The sequence below is a fragment of the Xyrauchen texanus genome, chromosome 25 (assembly GCF_025860055.1).
Source record: "Xyrauchen texanus isolate HMW12.3.18 chromosome 25, RBS_HiC_50CHRs, whole genome shotgun sequence".
Taxonomy (NCBI): Eukaryota; Metazoa; Chordata; class Actinopteri; order Cypriniformes; family Catostomidae; genus Xyrauchen; species Xyrauchen texanus.
In genome coordinates this window covers 18,895,261-18,912,969 of record NC_068300.1, presented here as the reverse complement: position 1 = coordinate 18,912,969, position 17,709 = coordinate 18,895,261, and the positions used below count along the sequence as shown (strand labels likewise).

Genomic DNA, 17,709 nt, shown 5'->3' with positions numbered 1-17,709 from the left:
CTCATATATGTGGCTATTGACAATCAGTGAAAACAATTTAATTACTCCAGAAGATGCCAGAACGCAGATGCTGGTACGCTACACTACACATATGGGAGGTAGCCTAATGAGATTCTGAGAGTAAAACAAGTACTGCATTACCTATCTCACATAAAATGGTTTATTTTTTTGTATTGTTGCTGTTGTTTATATTATTTTAAGGTAGGCTACTACTATCCGTACATGCTGTTCACACATGTTGTAAGCCTATAAATCTCTTTAGGTCAATATACTGTATATTGACAATATATTTGGTCGTTTATATATATATATATAGCCTATATATATAGGCTATATATATATATATATAGGCTATATATATATATAGCCTATATATTCCGGGAAAACCACAATTCCGGATTTTCCGATTTCCATTCAACCAAGAAAAGACAAAAGTTTCCCACTAAAGTTGAGTCGTCAAGAAAAAATGCGTTGCAGGAAAGAGGGAAAAATATGTGACGTCTTCAGCATCGCGCAAGCTGATTGGCTGTGGCGCAGCATATATAAACCCACGGGTGCGGTGCGGGCAGTTCGCACTACGCAGATACGATTGTGCGCTTTTAAGTCCTCTTCTTTGTGTTTAGTCTGTTTTCGGTTTTTGTTTGAGTTTTATTTGGTTAATAAACATCTCAAAATAATGAAAGAGAGGAGAAATGCACAGCCACTGGTGGTCAGATGTAAACTGGTGCTTGTTGGGGATGTTCAATGCGGGAAAACTGCGATGTTACAGGTCTTGGCGAAGGATTGTTATCCAGAGGTGGGTAAAACGTTTTATCTTATGCTTTTAAAGAAATGTATCTCTCAGCTGAAGCTATTTTGTAATGATAGTGGTTGTTCCCTGACATTAAAGGGTTTGCAGAGAAAAACGGACATAGCTTTGAATTCTTGCTCTTATGAATTAGGCATGTTGAGAATTTCAACGACAGTTTCTTCATGATGTTCTTTATATGAAATGAATTATCATTGTAGTTTATGGTAGAACTGATTTTACTTTGTAACAGGTTAATAACCGACTATTAGAATTTTTTTTTTTTATCCATTATTATGTTCTAATAATGTTATGCAATAAACATTAGATCGTATTGAGAAATGTTTTATTAATATGTTAAGTCCTGTTTACATGACAAACTTTACATTACAGAGTTCATGTAACAATGAACACGTTTGAACATTATTATAATCATTATTATTATTGAATTTGCAATTAATTGTATATACATGGAATGTGTGTAAAAAGGACAATCCAATATAAGGTTTTACCCCAGTTTCTTTGTTATATCTTTGCTTCACCACATACTTGTTGATCAGTTTGATATGTTGCATCTCTTTCAGACATACGTGCCCACAGTGTTTGAGAACTACACAGCCTGTCTAGAGCTTGATGAACAGCGTGTAGAACTGAGTTTATGGGATACATCAGGTAAGACTAAAACTGATTATTAAATAACACTGAAATGGCTCCATAAAATTTAGGACAATAACATTTAGCCATGTTATGCAAGTTGGATAGTGAGTGATGTCTTTCGTAAGATAATGTGGTGTAGTCGGAAAACTACGTCAGAAATACAAAAGGTTTGATGTAGTTCATTATTAGGGGACTGGCATATTCTTATGACCTCTGAAGTGAGCTAGTGTGGTGAGGGCAGAATGACAATATGGGCACTGGTTCAGTCCCTTCCCCATCCATTTTTATATTACAGTTACACGTGATTTAGACATGGCTTTCAGTCATTGTGTTACTTTCGCATCTATGTGTTGTTTGTGAAAAAAGATACATTAGATGTATATTCATTGATGCTTTTGTAGTGCAAACATTTTCTTTATATCTTGAAACTGTAGAGTCAGTGGTCTGTCACTCTCCTTACAGTTGTTACAAATGATACACTTATAGCTGTTTTACATTCTGGTCAAAGCAGCAGTCTGTCTAGTTTTTGAATTACTGGGCCAATACAGTCATTTTGACTTACAAACCACTGAACAGTGAACTGATTTGAATACTTGAATATAAATACTAATATTATCATCTATGCAAATGCTGAGCTACGGCACGAAAACGTAAATTAGAATAATTGCCACAGATGTCCAATTTGCAATGGCAACACCCTATAAAAATAATAAATTTGCCACCGAACTGATGTGCATGCGATTTAAATATCAATGTCTCTAACAGAAAAATGTTTAGTGGGTCATTTTGAGAGGAAAACGTGATGCCTAAGCTGTATTAGTGTCTAAACCTTTTATGTTAATCTATAGGAGCACCGTATGAGTGTTCCTATCTTTCCATCAGCTCTCATATGCAGTCAGGAGTCCCTAATGAGAGAGTACATAGGCACTGAGGCAGTTCACATCTCCCCACGGCTTCCCATTGTAGCCTATTGACCTGATTACAACGTGCTGTGTTTGTCTTCTCCACACTGCTCATATCTGAATCCGTAGTAAATGACAGATTTAGTAAATCTCATCCCTGCTCTGGATGCATGTTAAATGCATGCCAACAGCAGCATCATAATTAGCCCTCCAAACATTTGTCTGCCACTGACTGTGAAGTATAGCTGATAAGATGATGTGTTTGTCTGTTGTGTGATCAAAATTGACAGACGGTGAGGGAGAGAGATAAAGTGGGATTCTGATTTTATGCATATATATATATATATATATATATATATATATATATATATATATATATATATATATATAAAAATGCTGAATGAAATATGTCCCGGTAAGAAATCTCAACCCTTTACTCGTGCTTTTTTGATCTGATTAGCCAGCTTTGAAAAAAGCCAGCCGAGAGGCAGAATACGGTTTAAGGGGATGAGCGAGGGTTTGTAGAGTATAAAAGGGCAAACCAGATATTCAGCTCTTAAACGTGTCTGGGCCTTTTAGAATTAAAATTATATTTGCACCTTACTTGTTACTCATTTCAACATATTTGTTGACACCAAGCCAAAGTAGCATACATAATCATGTGCTTTTGTTTGGTTATGGTTTTAATGTGGAATTGCAGCTTGCATAAAGAGATTTTCAGTGACAGAATGGAGGAGGTAGTATAAATAGGCTGAGTGACTGTGGCTGGGTGAAATAGCTAAATAAATACTCTTTTCAGTCATTTGAGGTATATCTTGATTTTTATGTATTCTGAAATTATTTTCAGATAACAATTATTTAAACAAACAACAATTTTGATTGTTGTCAATTAGCTAGATTAACAATACAGGATGCAAAAATGTTATTGAAAATGTTTTGTTTTTTTACATGTGCCTATAAAAGTAATAAACTGCAACATTTAGGCCTACCTACATATATTTACTAAAACATTGGAGTTTGTACAAAAAATGCAAACAGACATTTCTGTGAAAAATTTAAACAGACTAGTGATTCATGTAAATGTATGTAACTTGCAACTTTAGTGTTTAAAGTTGAAATCGGAGATGCAATTAAAACATCTTTGTCTTAATATTGTAATTTACTCGTAAGTTGCAAAGTCTTAAGAAAAACGTAATGGCGAAATTAAAAGCACTACAATATTCTCAATATTTATTTCATAATAGAGCTTGATTTTTTTTATCGCCAGCAAAATTATTCCTAATATATTGTGCTCCAAATATACACTTATTGAGCAATTTATTAGGACAACCTGTATACCTATTCATGCGATTTATCAAATCAACCATTCATGTGGCAGCAGTGCAATGCATACACTCATGCAGATATGGGTCAGGATCTTCAATGTTCACATTAACCATCAAAATGTGGAAAAATGTGATCTCCGTGATTTCGACCATGCCATGATTGTTGGTGCCAGACGGGCTGGTTTGAGTATTTCTGTAATTGCTGATATCCTGGGATTTTCACACACAAAAGTCTCTAGAGTTTACTCCAAATGGTGCCAAAAACACAAAACATACAGTGCCCAAAAATGCCTTGTTGATGAGAGGTCAATGGAGAATGGCCATACTGTTTGAAGCTGACAGAAAGACAAACCTTCGAGTCCCACTTTTGTCAGCCAGAAAATTGAGGCTACAGTGGGCACAGGCTCACTAAAACTGTACAGTTGAAGACTTGCAAACCTTAGCCTGGTCTGATGAATCTCGATTTCTGCTGAGAAACCTAGATGGTAGGGTCAGAATTTGGCGCCAACAGTATGAATCCATGGACTCAATCTGCCATGTGTCAACATTCCAAGATAGTGGTGGTGGTCTTTGGAAATTTTGCAGCATCACAGGCCACTCTGGCGGGTGCTTTTTGGTTTCTATCCCTTTTGTGTAAGCATGTAAAATAATTGTATAATGTTCCAGGTTTGTCCTCAATGGGGTTCTGTAGCCCTACAGTCAGAAAGTTCACCATTTTTGTAATCTTTTATTAGCTGTCCCGTTGCTCATTGATAGTCTCAACGCTGTGTGTCGCATGGCTCTTGGTGAGCAAAGGTGAATTTTAGCAAAAGTTAAATAAATCAACACTGTTTGTATACTTGGGCATTTGAAAAAATTATGTTGGCATTTTCCCAACTGTTATAGCACATATATAACATTATATTATTGCTCTAAACTGAAAGCTAATTGTAGAAGATATACACGCTTTGCATATTACAAACTCGCCCCAAAGCGGCAGTTGTTTGGAGTAATGAGCAGGGCTGAACGGATTTCTTCCACTCCAGTGGACGGGTACCATTAGCAGTAAATCGCAATGCATGATGAAGGGAAGAAGTTTTCCAGTGGAAGTTTTAATTACCCAACACCACACATACAAATCCTCTGGTTATGATTGCATTACAAAACAAACCAAATCATTTTCATGACATTCAGTTTTATTTAGGATTCTTGAGTGTTTATTCATCTTGCGATTTGGACGGAAATCCGGAATAAAATACATAGACTGCATTTCCTGTACTACCATAAAGCACTGCAGCAACACTTCTATTGTTTCTACAGTGCGAGACTAGACAAAGTGCTACCTGTGTAAACCATGAGCCAGTTCTTTTGAATCTACAGTAGGGCTGGGTGACATGTAAAAAATATTTTGCGATAATTGCCTTAAAAAATATCACGATATACGATTACATCGTCAACCCCCCTGCTGAGGGACTTTTTATTTATTTTTTATTTTATTCATTTAATGAAACATGAAAAACCTACACAAAAGACATTTCTAAACTCAAAGTTTACACTGTCACATTTCTCTCCGAGATAGGTTTGCCCGCCTGTTGCGGGTAGATGAGCAAAAATACAGTGCATAAAATACATTTTGATGAGGAACTTGCGAACTGGATTCAACCTCGTCGCATTTGGTGGGTAGCGGGTGCTAGTTTCACACCCTGGCAACTGTTTAATCTGGTGACTTCCCAGATCTATTGTTTTGCCTTTTCCCGATATTGTCGATTATCATGTGTTCTCAATCGGCATCGGGATCTTTGTAAGAAATCGTCGATGTCTGATTACATGGTCCTATTGCCCAGCCCTAATCTACAGCGCAAGACATAACAAGCGAAAGTGTAATTGATTTCTAAAGAAATTACTCTTTTGAGCTGGTTCTTTTTAGTGTTTCAAAAAGACTGAATCAGTTGGAGCTGACTGAATTAATTGACTAACTCCAAATAAACCAATAACTTTTACTGTGTTATGTGGAGAGTTACTAACTGGGTGTTCGTCGGAGTACATGTAGTTTAAAATACAAATTTTCTTTTGTTGTAATAAGTGATTAAATCTGAAAATATAATTGTAAATGGACTATCAGGCAATTAAATATTTCATAGAAAATAGAATGATACAATTATTTTAAAAAGCAGTTCACTTTTAAACATGCTTATAGTATTGTTAATTTGTCTCTTATGTCTGTAAAATCCAACAAAAAAATATATTAAAAAAATTGTCCAGTAAGTATTTAGACTGGCTGGTATATATATTCATCTATCAGCCACCTTGGCTGGTGGACTAAAAAGTAAATTTCTGACCCTGTTGCTAACCATGTGTATCCCTTCATGGCCACAATTGACCAATCATCTAATGGCTACTTCCAGTATGATAATACACCATATCCCAAATAAAACGTTTTCTCAAACTGTTTCATGAACATTACAATGAGTTTGCCGTTCATCAGTGGCCTTCCCAATCACCGGATCTGAATCCAATAGAATACATTAAGGATATGGTAGATTCACAACATGATTGTGCAGCTGACAAAGCAAAATTTAGTGATGCAATAAAGTCAACATGGACCAGAATCTCAAAGGAATGTTTCCAACATCTTGTGAAATCCATGCCATGAAGAATTGAGGCTGTTTTGAGAGCAAAGGGAGGCCCTACCCAATATTAGTGTAGTGTTCCTAATAAAGTGCTTAGTGAGTTTATAACTGCTAGTTATGTGGTAGAATTGTGTGCTAATTATTCCTGCTCTATGGTGCAACTCAACTCCATGGTTGTGCCTCGTTTGGAAGGTTGTGTCCTCCAGAGGGCTCATTTGTCGGCTGTATACGTCATCAAGGCTGTCATCGTTTCATAAAAGTGAGTAGGACAATTAGAATGCAGACTTTTAATGCAACCTTCTTTCACGGGAGTTTGGAGGATGCATGAGGTCTATGTCTAAAAACGAATAACACCAGTTTGCCCGTAAATATGATGTTCAAACGCAACTAATGTAAATTCCCAAGTTGAAGTACCTCAGTAGATGGGTGCAGAGTATATAATATGTATAATTATATTAATATATAATTAAAATAAAGTATTAGACTAAAACTACACCTGTAAAGATCTATTTTCTTTTCTCTCAACATCATTATAACTCTCCTAAAATGTACCTCATACATTCCCTTCCAAAGGGTATTTGTTCCCTTCTCACTCAAATCGCTTGCTCTTGTTAAAGAGTGCCATGCTGTGTTAGCGATCATGTTACGTTCCATTTCCGTTTGTCCTACGAAGGCTGTCTCGTTTAAACGAGACTTGTTTAAAAGAGGACGCTCTGTATACTGCAGCCTTCAAAGGACGCATCCTACCTAACACACAGCCTTCGAAGCAAGACACCGCTCATGTCTACATGAGTCTCCTTATTAGTCTTCAGCTCATTGATTGGGCTGACCTCCTCATTAGGTTTCTGAGATGCTTTCTTTGGGGCCCAGAAATGATTTACAGGTGAAAATCAATTGGCTCACTTAATTAGCACAGCCAAATGGACCTGCTACAGGCTCTTAGAAGATGTATTCATAATATTAAGGCTACATTTCATTTGCATTGATGTATTAGTAATGGATTAGGTGGCATTTGCTTTTATGCTGATGGATGAACATTTCTGCAAATATGAATTTTGCTGCTTCAGTTGGAGATGAGTCCACAAAATGCAGTGTGTAAAACTGTGCTCCATTAGCACATTAAAACAGTCAGTAGATTAATGGGCTCTCCAGTGTCCATTGGCAGTTCATGACAGGCACCGATGAGGAAATTGCAGAACAGCACTGAGATGACTCCTGTTAAACTTATTCCCTGGAGGGTCATTGCCAGTCCCACAGTGAGAGGGCAGAATTCTTTGTTGAACTCCCATCAGGTTCTATGAAGGACTCTCTGCATCTTAGGGATGGTGGGGAAATTGGGGGATGGAGAATGCTCTAGGTTTTTTCCCATCATCTCTAATGGGCTTTCACTCTTCTTTTGCTCTTTTGTGAATGCTGACCTTTCTCAGCCCCCTGCCCACCTATACGAGTCTAGGAGTGCTGATAAAAAAATAAAAGGTTCAAAGTGTCCAATCCAGTGTTGGAAGTTTTACTTTTGGTTAACTTTTTAAATCTGTACAGTATTTCTTAATTTGAAAAGTCAATTTGGGCTGGGCAATATAGCTAAACAAATCTCTTGTACTTACATTCTCTTATATTATGCTCTTACAATATTCAATATATTTGCTCTGAAATTGCTTAAAAATTTATTTATCAGTTGTGAAGTTCTTTGAAGAAGGAACTGAAAATTCTGTGAAAATCTTCTTGAAAATTATCAAGGCGTGTTTTCCCAGCCTTAATTTCACTAAATGAACACATGAATATTTCATCATTGTTATTTATATGCAATATAACAAAGCATGGTAATAAACATGTGTAGATGGTGTTGAAATTTGTTTGACAAATTTGCATATATATAAAGGCAGACATGTCATAAACCAATTCTTTTTTATTGACTGGGCCAGTTATCGAGTTATGGCTTAGTCATGAGTGATCATAAATCTTGCCTTTCATGTGTGCTAAAGTGAAAACACCAATCATACGCATCACCCACCAAATAAAAATAGCTTTTTACCTTTCATTTATTTTTTTTTGTTACACTACACATTCCTTTTATTCTGTTCCAAAACATTTGTGGACAATACAGCATTCTATAGTCTAGAATGGAATCACCACTAAAACTAATAGTTTAATAGTCCTCATGAAACTGCTGAAAAGGGTCAGCAGATAGAGTGTGCGATGATGTGCCATGGCTCTTGTCTGTGTGGCACACAAAGCAGCCCACTCCACCTCCATCTGTTCTCTTCATCAGACTCTTCCTGCACCCAAGGAAAAGGCCATCTCGTATCAGTCACATGCATGTTGGTTCACTTTTCGGCTAGTTTGCATCAGGTGTAGCATCTCTACAAAAAATTTTTTAGTGTGGTAGTATCAGTGTTGCGCTGCTCTTTTTTTGGTCCTTTTTTGTCACACTTCATGAACCCTCCATCTGTTTAGATGGCATAAGATTGGTATCTTGTTCCGCTGAGGAGCGTGGGGCCAAGGGTTAGGAGCCGAGCAGCGGTTTGTTCACTATATGCACAGGTTTGTTCAATAGTGCAGTTCTGTGATTAGGAGGTGAAGGATTCATGCTAGAAAACACTCACTGGCACAGTGTAGGCATCTGTATCATTTTCATACACTACATGGCCAAAAGTATGTGGATCATAATTCAACCAAAAATTTCAATTCTGTCATCATCCACTCACCCTCTATTCCATTCACAGAAGGAGATGTTAGCCATAATCTAAGCCTCAGTCACCCTTGACTTTCATTGTATTGAAAAAAAAGATTGATTAAAAGCGGTTGGTTCACATTCTGCATAAAATGTCCTTTTGTATTCTATGGAAAACGTTATACAGATTTTGAACAAAACAAGCATGAGAAAATGGTAAATTAATTTAAATTTTTGGATGTACTCCATTTTAATGCAATGGGATACAGTGATTATTTCAATTCAAATGTTAAATGTTCAACAAGCACACCTGGATAAGGTATTTGGGTGTCCACAAATGTTTGGACATGTAGTGCATTTATACTAAGAATATCTTTATCTCTAGTATGTAGACTCTTGATGGCATTATGAGTGGATTTGGTTGAGTTTTCTTTGGTAGGTTCACCATGTGGAGGCCTTGGCATTAACCTTTCAGTTTTCTAGGCTACTAGGATGTGTCTTCTGTCAAGTTTAATTGAAATTGCTCCGCAATCCCCTGGTGTAACTGCATCTCCATCAATTGCTGCATTAAGATCAGTAACAATTTAATGCAGCCTCACTCCCAGAACTGTGTGTCTATGACTTCCCTGGAAGAAAGAGGCAGTGATCTTTAGAGTGCAGATATTTCTGTGTAACAATATAAAGGATAGACAAGGAGGAGGCGGGAACCAGCTGAACATTCAAAGTAATATTTAATGAAACGAAGACACAAACATAAATGCATACATGGCAGCTGCGCACGACTCTCTCTCCAGAACTGCCACATCTGGCTGCCTTTATCCCTCTTCTCAGCTGATTAGACCGATTGGGGGCCGGCCATGCGTAGTCACGGCCGGCCCCACCCTCCTCATCACATTGTGGTTTGGTTGATTCACTTAAGGGGGGTCACGCTAGGCTTACTCACTATTTATTTTGTTTATTTCGGACTACAATATGATGTCACGCGGGAGGGCTTCTGGTGTAAGTAAATAATACATCACAAATAACATATGGTATTCAAAGTGTTAAAATATATTGCCTACTCTTGTTGCTGCAACATTAAAACACGCAGCTATGAAATTACAATTGAGACAAGAGGTCAGCATGTGACAATTCAATCTCGTATATTCACAGGTCAGAGTTCACCAGACTTGAACTTTCAATACGCAGAGTAGTATGACATTTCTTCGCATGAGGTTGCGTTTTCGGTCTCCCACGTTTGGATGCGTCTTAATGGGAGTAACCTCCACTTTAGGCAAGAAACATAATTCCAAAAAGTAAACTAATGTAGATATGAGGCCAGTGCATTGTCAACATTGCAGTAACTGTTATTATTAGGTTATGTTGCTATCAATATATTAACTTTCATTTACTTGTTCTGCAATTATCTCTTCAAACTGTTGCTCCGCCATGACAGTATTTAACTTTAAACTCTGTAGACGCTGACAGTTAACACTAATTTCCCTTGTACCATTGTGGAACCACACAAACAATGAGCTTCACCTTAAAGCCAAAATGTATTCTATTTACTTTCTAAACACACATTCCTGGTCGTATTGTACAAGATTAATTTCATGATCAAATCCATTCTCAGTGGATTAACACTCGCCCTAGATTTTGGAGGTATGGTCCCCTGTTGAGTATTGTTTTTTTGGGTTCACCTTGACTTTGAAATCTGTCTAGTGCTGGCAGCAGAACTTCTTTGCCAGGCCTAAATATGATGAAAACCTTACCCTTTCTTGACATAAGGCAGAATGGCTTTCCATACCCAACATCAAAGCAGTCAATGTTCATACAAAGTTACTTTCAAGGCAAGTCTGTCCACTTGACGGCCATCTTGAAACATTCCCGAGCAGCTATTTTTTTTTATAGATACAAGCAGCAGACAAGTACAGCTCCATTTATTTAGAGTAAATCAGAAATCTCCAAAATGGTTGATCAAGATTACAATCAAATAACTTTCTAATCAGCAATAAATTCTGAAAACAATGGTATCATAAACTTTTAACATCTGCCAATTTCTCCCATATATTTTAATACAAGTGATCTGTCTTGGGCTAAATATCTGGTTGATACCTTGTAGAATTCAGTACATGGCTGACCATTGTATGACTGCCTGAAGAATGCAAAGACTACTTTTTAGACTGTATTCACTTAAAGACCCTTGCTTGTGAGGTTAACATCAGACAGATGTTGAATTCGTCCAGACAAGGAGATTTTATAGCTATATAATGCTGTTTACGCCACTATAGTTCCTCCTCTACCCTAGCAATTCCTCCGTACCAAGTTGGTGGGCACATCTCTATAATCAAATGATTGATAGGTGGTTGAGAGACGCCTTTTATAGAAGGGCAGGAGGACTGTGTTCTGCAGATGGTTGACTCAAAGGCTGTTGCTGTGGAAACAGGGTGACTGGAGGTATTGCACGCGTGGGGGCACATGGGGGTGGATGGCTTACTTAAGGATTCTGAGCTAGAGCATGAGGAAGTGCCTACCCTTGTCCCATCACTCCAGTTGCATAATCTGACAAAATAAATGGAGGGATAGAGCGAGTGAGATGGATAGATCAATGAGGATTTAGAGCTCAATTGTCATTTCTTTCTCCTTTAAAATGCCAATAGGGTGTTCGGTGAGAGGAAGAGGGCTTTAACAGGATGTGAGTTGAGCTGACTTGAAATTAAGTGATGACCAGGGGAGCTTTGCCTCTTTGTCTCTGCTTTTCTGGAATTCCTTAAAGAGATAGTTCAACCAAAATAAAAATGGTAATTTAGGCTCATGTTGTTCCACATAAAAATGGTAATTTAGGCTCATGTTGTTCCACATAAGAAAAAGTCATGTTTGGAACACAAATAGTGATGTTAGGCAGAATGTTAGCCTTAATCATTATTCACCTTCATTGTATGAAAAAAGGTGAAATGAAAATCAATAGTGACTAAGACTGTCATTCTACCCAACATCTCCTTTATGTTTTGCTTAAGATGCATTAATACAGTCCAATATTTGCAATCTAGTCAAATTCCAATGGATAAAACCAAGTCCTGTCCAACATTTTTCATGAAATATTCTGTTTCAATTGTAAATGCATCGTATTACAAAAGTTAAATGCATTGCTGATGCAGTTCATGTTGTCTTTAACCACAGACAAGTCATCTCTTATCCACCTTGGCTCATATTCTATCTCTATCAACAATTAACAGGTATATAAAGCATAGTTACAGTTAAATGTCGTAGACACTAAAACTAGTAGTATTACTGTACAGTAGAACTTTTCATGCAACCAAGGAGGAAAATTGACTTTCCTTTGTAATCATTGATTTGTGTATTCAGTTGCCATCTCTCTTTTTTTGCAGGATCTCCATACTATGATAACGTGAGGCCCCTCTGCTACAGTGACTCTGATGCAGTGCTCCTCTGTTTCGACATCAGTCGCCCAGATATATTTGACAGTGGACTTAAGAAGGTACAACAACAAATGGCAATACAATTAAAAATGGTCTGTTAGCATATTTACACTTCAAAATTTTTGTGACAATTTGTCAGAGTATGCTGCCAGAAGTCCTTGGTTCTCAAGAATCAGGCTTATGATAATCATAGTTGTGTAACGGAGCTAGTTACAGAACAACACAAGTTCTTATTTACAAGGACTTCAACTTCATATAACACATTTCTGTGTGTTTGCAGTGGAGGACTGAGATCCTTGATTTCTGCCCCAGCACCCGTATTCTTCTGATTGGTTGCAAGACAGACCTTCGCACGGATGTCTGCACACTGATGGAGCTGTCCAATCAGAAACAAACACCCATCACTCATGAGCAGGTACAGCCATTCACTGTCTCTATTTCACACAATAACTGTTCCAGAACCAATAGAGCTGCCTGCCTAGACAACATATTTAGGCATCATGGCACACTCCCACACAAAGGCTGTTCTAAACAATATCCAACAAAATGATACCAGTGTTTTTTTTTCTTCCTCTTCCCTAAAAGCATATGGGCAACAAAAAACATAAATCCAAGAGAGTCCCACTACTCGGGTGCATACACACACCCCCATCTGATTCTAGATGGCACTATAATAAGAACCGTTACCTTGCAACCGTAAGGGCTAGAATCAGAATCTTTTATTCCTCTGATTCCTTGTGGTCAAGATGAACAAAATGTATATCTCGACATATATTTTATTTCTGCCCCGAAAAATGTTCTGCTATTTTAGAATTTTCTGAAAAAAATATTTTTCTAACTCTTAGGCCTTTTGTCCGATTGGCTCTAAAATTTGTATGTATCATCTTGGGACTGTCCTGACAAAGAATTCGTTTTTTCATATTTGTGATATGTCAAATCCGTTGAATTATTTGGGTTTGAACTGTAACTACTACTATGCTTTTGTGTGCACAAGGTCCAAACATGACAACAATTTTATAATATACACACCAGGATAGTCTGAGGACATCCTCATTCCTCTTGTCAACAGCAAATTAAAATATTATTTATTTCAACAAGTAACTGACAGATGAAGGATGTACTACCCATTTTGATTGTTAGATGGAGCCGCTTCTGAGAAATTACATAAAATCCTCTGACTTTGAATTATTGCTCTTGTAATGTAATATCTGTGCAGTTAAAACAACATCAGCTTTCCAACAAATGGAGAGCCCTATGCAATCTGTAAGTTTTTCCTCAAGTACATTTTTTCATGATTTCATGGTCAAGGAATCCAAAGTCTAATTTATGCATGGTAAATCAAGGATATACTACCGATTTTGTCCACTAGATGGAGCGCCAAGACTAAAAGTCCTTAAATCCTCTTTGAATGAGCTTTTTGCTCTTGTAATGTGCTGCTGTCCAGCAATCCAAAATCTATTCTTCTTCATCATCTTTTGTCATTCTGTTGTCATTTTAATAAAATTCTTATTTTGCAAAAAAGTTCAAAACAATTTGAAAAATTATGTTGGAGGATTTCGATTTTAGAAGAGAAGAGATGGAGTTTTTTTAATGCAGCCTTTTGAGATTCACAAAGCTATTGTACATTTAATAGACTTTAAATAAAATGTACGGGTTATATAGACTACATTAATAGTGCTTTAATGGTTAGTTTATGCCATTTTTGGAGCTTGACGGTAATGAATGTGACTAACACACAGTTTAGATCGGGCTCGTCTGATCAATACCCAATCTGACTTAAAATGGCAGTATTGGATCAGTGCATTGAATTCCTGATTGCATGTTTTGATGGATCTAATTTTAAAGGAATGTTCCGAGTTCAATACAAGTTAAGCTCAATCAACAGTATTTGTGACGTAAAAAGCAATAAAAAAAAAAGATTTTTTTTATTCTGTGAATAGTTGATTTGATTCTGTCTAGAACACTGAAGAATCAGAGCCACAATATTGAATTTTTTTTTTTCCCATCGCAGGGTACTGCCATGGCCAAACAGTTGGGCGCAGAGGCTTATTTGGAGTGTTCAGCCTTCACTTCTGAGAAGAGCATCCACAGTGTGTTCCGCACAGCTGCACTGGCTTGCATCAACAAGCTGCAGCCATTGGCCAAGCCAAGCCCAAACCGGCGGCTATCTAAACGCCTGCTTCACCTGCCCAGCAAGTCCGAGCTCCTCTCCTCCACCTTCAAGAAGGAAAAATCTAAGAGTTGCTCTGTAATGTGAGTGGAGATCTCCACGTACCCCCCAAAAAGCTACACCATTCCCTGTGCTTTGGTCTGGAGAAGGGGGGTGGGTTCCGATTGCCACATCATTGAAGTATGGAATCCTTCCTCACCCCCCAAAGAAACACCTTTCAGAACAAGTGGACACCCTGCTGTCCTCCTTGTCCTGAGGTCTTTAACAGTGCATATCTGTTTTTTCAGTACTGTATCTTGCGTTTTCAAATAAGGTTCAGTCATTGGCTGTCATCTATTCACTCCTTGCTGTTATCAAGAGAACTGCTGTTGCACCAGTGTTATGGTGGCAGTTTGGAATGATTAAATTATAGTCTATTAGAAACAAATGTTTTAAAAGTTCCAATAATGTTTTGTACAACATAAGCCTTTTTGATCTATTCAATAAAAAAAAAAGGTAGAACATCTCTAATGTCAGGTGTATCTGAGATTCAAAATTAAACATCCAATACATGCTTACAGTATGCACAAAGGAATATAGCTGAGGGAATAGCTCCAGGCAATAGGCCATTGTGGAGCTGTGCACAAGGCCCAGGTCATGTAGAGAATGCTGCATCAGGCACTAATGCTCATTTGGCATTGTCATGCTAGAAGTGATGGGATTTTTAATTGGGAGCAACATGGTCTTGTAAAGATGGAATAATAGAGACATTAGAACAGAAGCGACAAGATGAGGGCCAAAACTCATTGTAAAAAGGACCATTTAAGATGTTACCAAAGTCAGTTTTCCAATCCCTTATTCCCTCTGCTGGAAAACTCTGATATGTACAAGCTTCTATTTTTAGAGGCAATAATTATGTGAGAGATAGGAGGGGTGTGACCCATTAAAGTGATTATCTGTATCTACAATTCCTGCTGCTCTGTTGTGTAGGCAACCAAGAATCTGTGAACCGATCCCTGGGGGAGTTCCGTGAGGAATCGATTGGATCGAATTTAGCATGATTAATGTTCTTTTGTTCTTGAAAATGAACTCCAGAGAGAGTTGTTGTAGCACCATGTTGATGTTTTCATGATATCAACAAGATCAAAGATTTTAAAATGTAAGCAGAAATGGTTTTAATTTAAATAATCCTTATCAAATCACTTGATGTAGGTTCAGACCATCTAACATTTATTCAGTTAGTCATGCAAATACATTTAAATCCAACAATATCCATGCTCATGCATTGACCTCCTTCGCAGCAGAAATATTTGTTTCAAAATTTGACTGAATTTTATTTATATTTGTCCAAATGGATTAAAGATGAATTTTTTTCTGAACATGCTTTTCCTGGGATTCAAACCCATGACTTTACTGTAGCTTACACAATGCTCTCCAGTTGAGCTGCAGGCACAAAGCTTAAAGCTGTTTAAAAATATTTTTGTTTTTTTGTGAAAGTGCTAATCTTGAAGTCTGCTGTTCACCACAAAGCAATAATTATGGTTTTGAGTGCTTAATATTAAAAGTATGTCATGTGGCAATAATAATAAAAAAAGAAAGATAAAAAGGCCTACAGTAAATTAATTCATGCTACTGCTTTATGGACATGCGTATATGTATGTGGATTTGCATCGCTGCTGTAAAAACAATCCAAAATGTTGTGAATCTGTTGAGAGATTGAGTAATTAGTGACCTCTTTGGGGATGAAAACCAACCATTGGTGTACAACACAAATATTGTTTTTCCAAATCAACCACATAGGAATCGTAGTATTCGGTTTGAGCTAATTGGAGGTGAATGCATTAAGGGCAGTTGGACTGGAATTAGATTTAGTCTGGACCATTTTTAGATATGGAACTGATGACTTGTGATAAGAGATTTGATTATTATTTGTGTATGTGTATGTGCAAGGTCAAAATTAAAATGGAAACAGACTTTGGGAATAAAATGGAACAGGCTGGCCCTGTTTAATTGCATATTTTTCCATTTTTGGATTTAGTTTGTTTTTTTCTTTATTTCTGTACACTTGAAATCTATATTTTCTTAATTTGTTAAGTCACTAGTGGCGAAATGGAAGTGGTTTAGGTTATTTACAAGATCCGCCCGCCACTGTTATCAGATGCCAAATTTCTTTGCATTGCTAAGCAACTGCATAAAAAGGAAAGCTTGGGTGTATGAACCATGTGTAAGCTTATCACATGACTGGTCAGTCTTTGTAGCTGCCAGTTAAAAACTGTTTAAAATGGGCTTGTCTGAAGATTCAAAGATATTTTTGAGCTCTGGGTTGTACAGTATATGAAATAAGTCTTTCTGGACATTGACATTATGCTGCCATTTACACATCAAGCATGTCGTTCTTCAGTTTTACATAACCTGTTTTGTAATCTTTGAATGTAATTTATATAAATATTTGTTCATGTTGTGGATTGACCAAGATGTGCTTGATGTAAAGTGCTTAGTCCTATTTATTTGGATCATCATTTGAGGTGATATTCCCGATTTTGTTTCAGAGCATTCATTTTGAAACAATAACTTTCCTTTTCTTTCTCTTTTCATTAATAAAGATTGCCTTTGTGTGGCACATATGATTATGAGTATTGTTTTTTTAGTCACAGCACTCATACATCCTTAATAATAGTTCATAATAAAGCAAATCAAGAACAATATGAAAGAGCGCCTTGTAAATTGTGTTGCTGATTAACTTTATACAATATACTTGAACACTCACTTTGTAAATTTCACTACTACCCGACAGATACAGTGGCAAGAAAAGTATGTGAACCCTTTATAATATGTGAACCCTTTATAATTGGCTTGTTTTCTGCATTAATTGAGCATAAAATTTGATTTCATCTTCACTAAAGTCATAAGGATAGACAAACACAATGTGCTTAAGCTAACAACACACAAACAATTATAGCCTTTCATGTCTTTATTGAACACATCCCATTAAACATTCACTGTGGTGCGTAAAAAGTAAGTGAACCTTTGGATTTAATAACTGGTCGATCCTCCTTTGGCAGCAATAACCTCAAACAAGACTTTCCGCTAGCTGTGGGTTAGACCTGCAAAATGTTCAGAAGGAATTTTGGACCGTTCTTTCTTACAAACTGCTTCAGCTCAGCTATATTTTTTGGATGGCTGGTGTGAA

General features: G+C 37.0%; 2 protein-coding genes across 2 annotated transcripts in view; both read left to right on the top strand.

Annotated features, from left to right (window-relative positions):
• Positions 1-17,709, top strand: part of zgc:158263 (ceramide kinase family protein) — an 867,176-nt gene that overhangs the window by 223,069 nt on the left and 626,398 nt on the right. The window lies entirely within an intron of this gene.
• LOC127618409 (rho-related GTP-binding protein Rho6-like) lies at positions 585-17,199 on the top strand. Its single transcript, XM_052090843.1, has 5 exons — positions 585-796; positions 1,372-1,459; positions 12,320-12,429; positions 12,651-12,785; positions 14,382-17,199. The coding sequence occupies exons 1-5, from the start codon at positions 677-679 to the stop codon at positions 14,625-14,627; spliced, it is 699 nt and encodes a 232-aa protein (XP_051946803.1). The 5' UTR covers positions 585-676; the 3' UTR covers positions 14,628-17,199.

Bases quoted from the DNA above. Each gene is read 5' to 3' on its own strand.
- LOC127618409 (XM_052090843.1), top strand. From the start codon at position 677: ATGAAAGAGAGGAGAAATGCACAGCCACTGGTGGTCAGATGTAAACTG. The intron at 1,460-12,319 runs GTAAGACTAAAA...CTTTTTTTGCAG, and splicing joins GAGTTTATGGGATACATCAG to GATCTCCATACTATGATAAC. The intron at 12,786-14,381 runs GTACAGCCATTC...TTCCCATCGCAG, and splicing joins CACCCATCACTCATGAGCAG to GGTACTGCCATGGCCAAACA.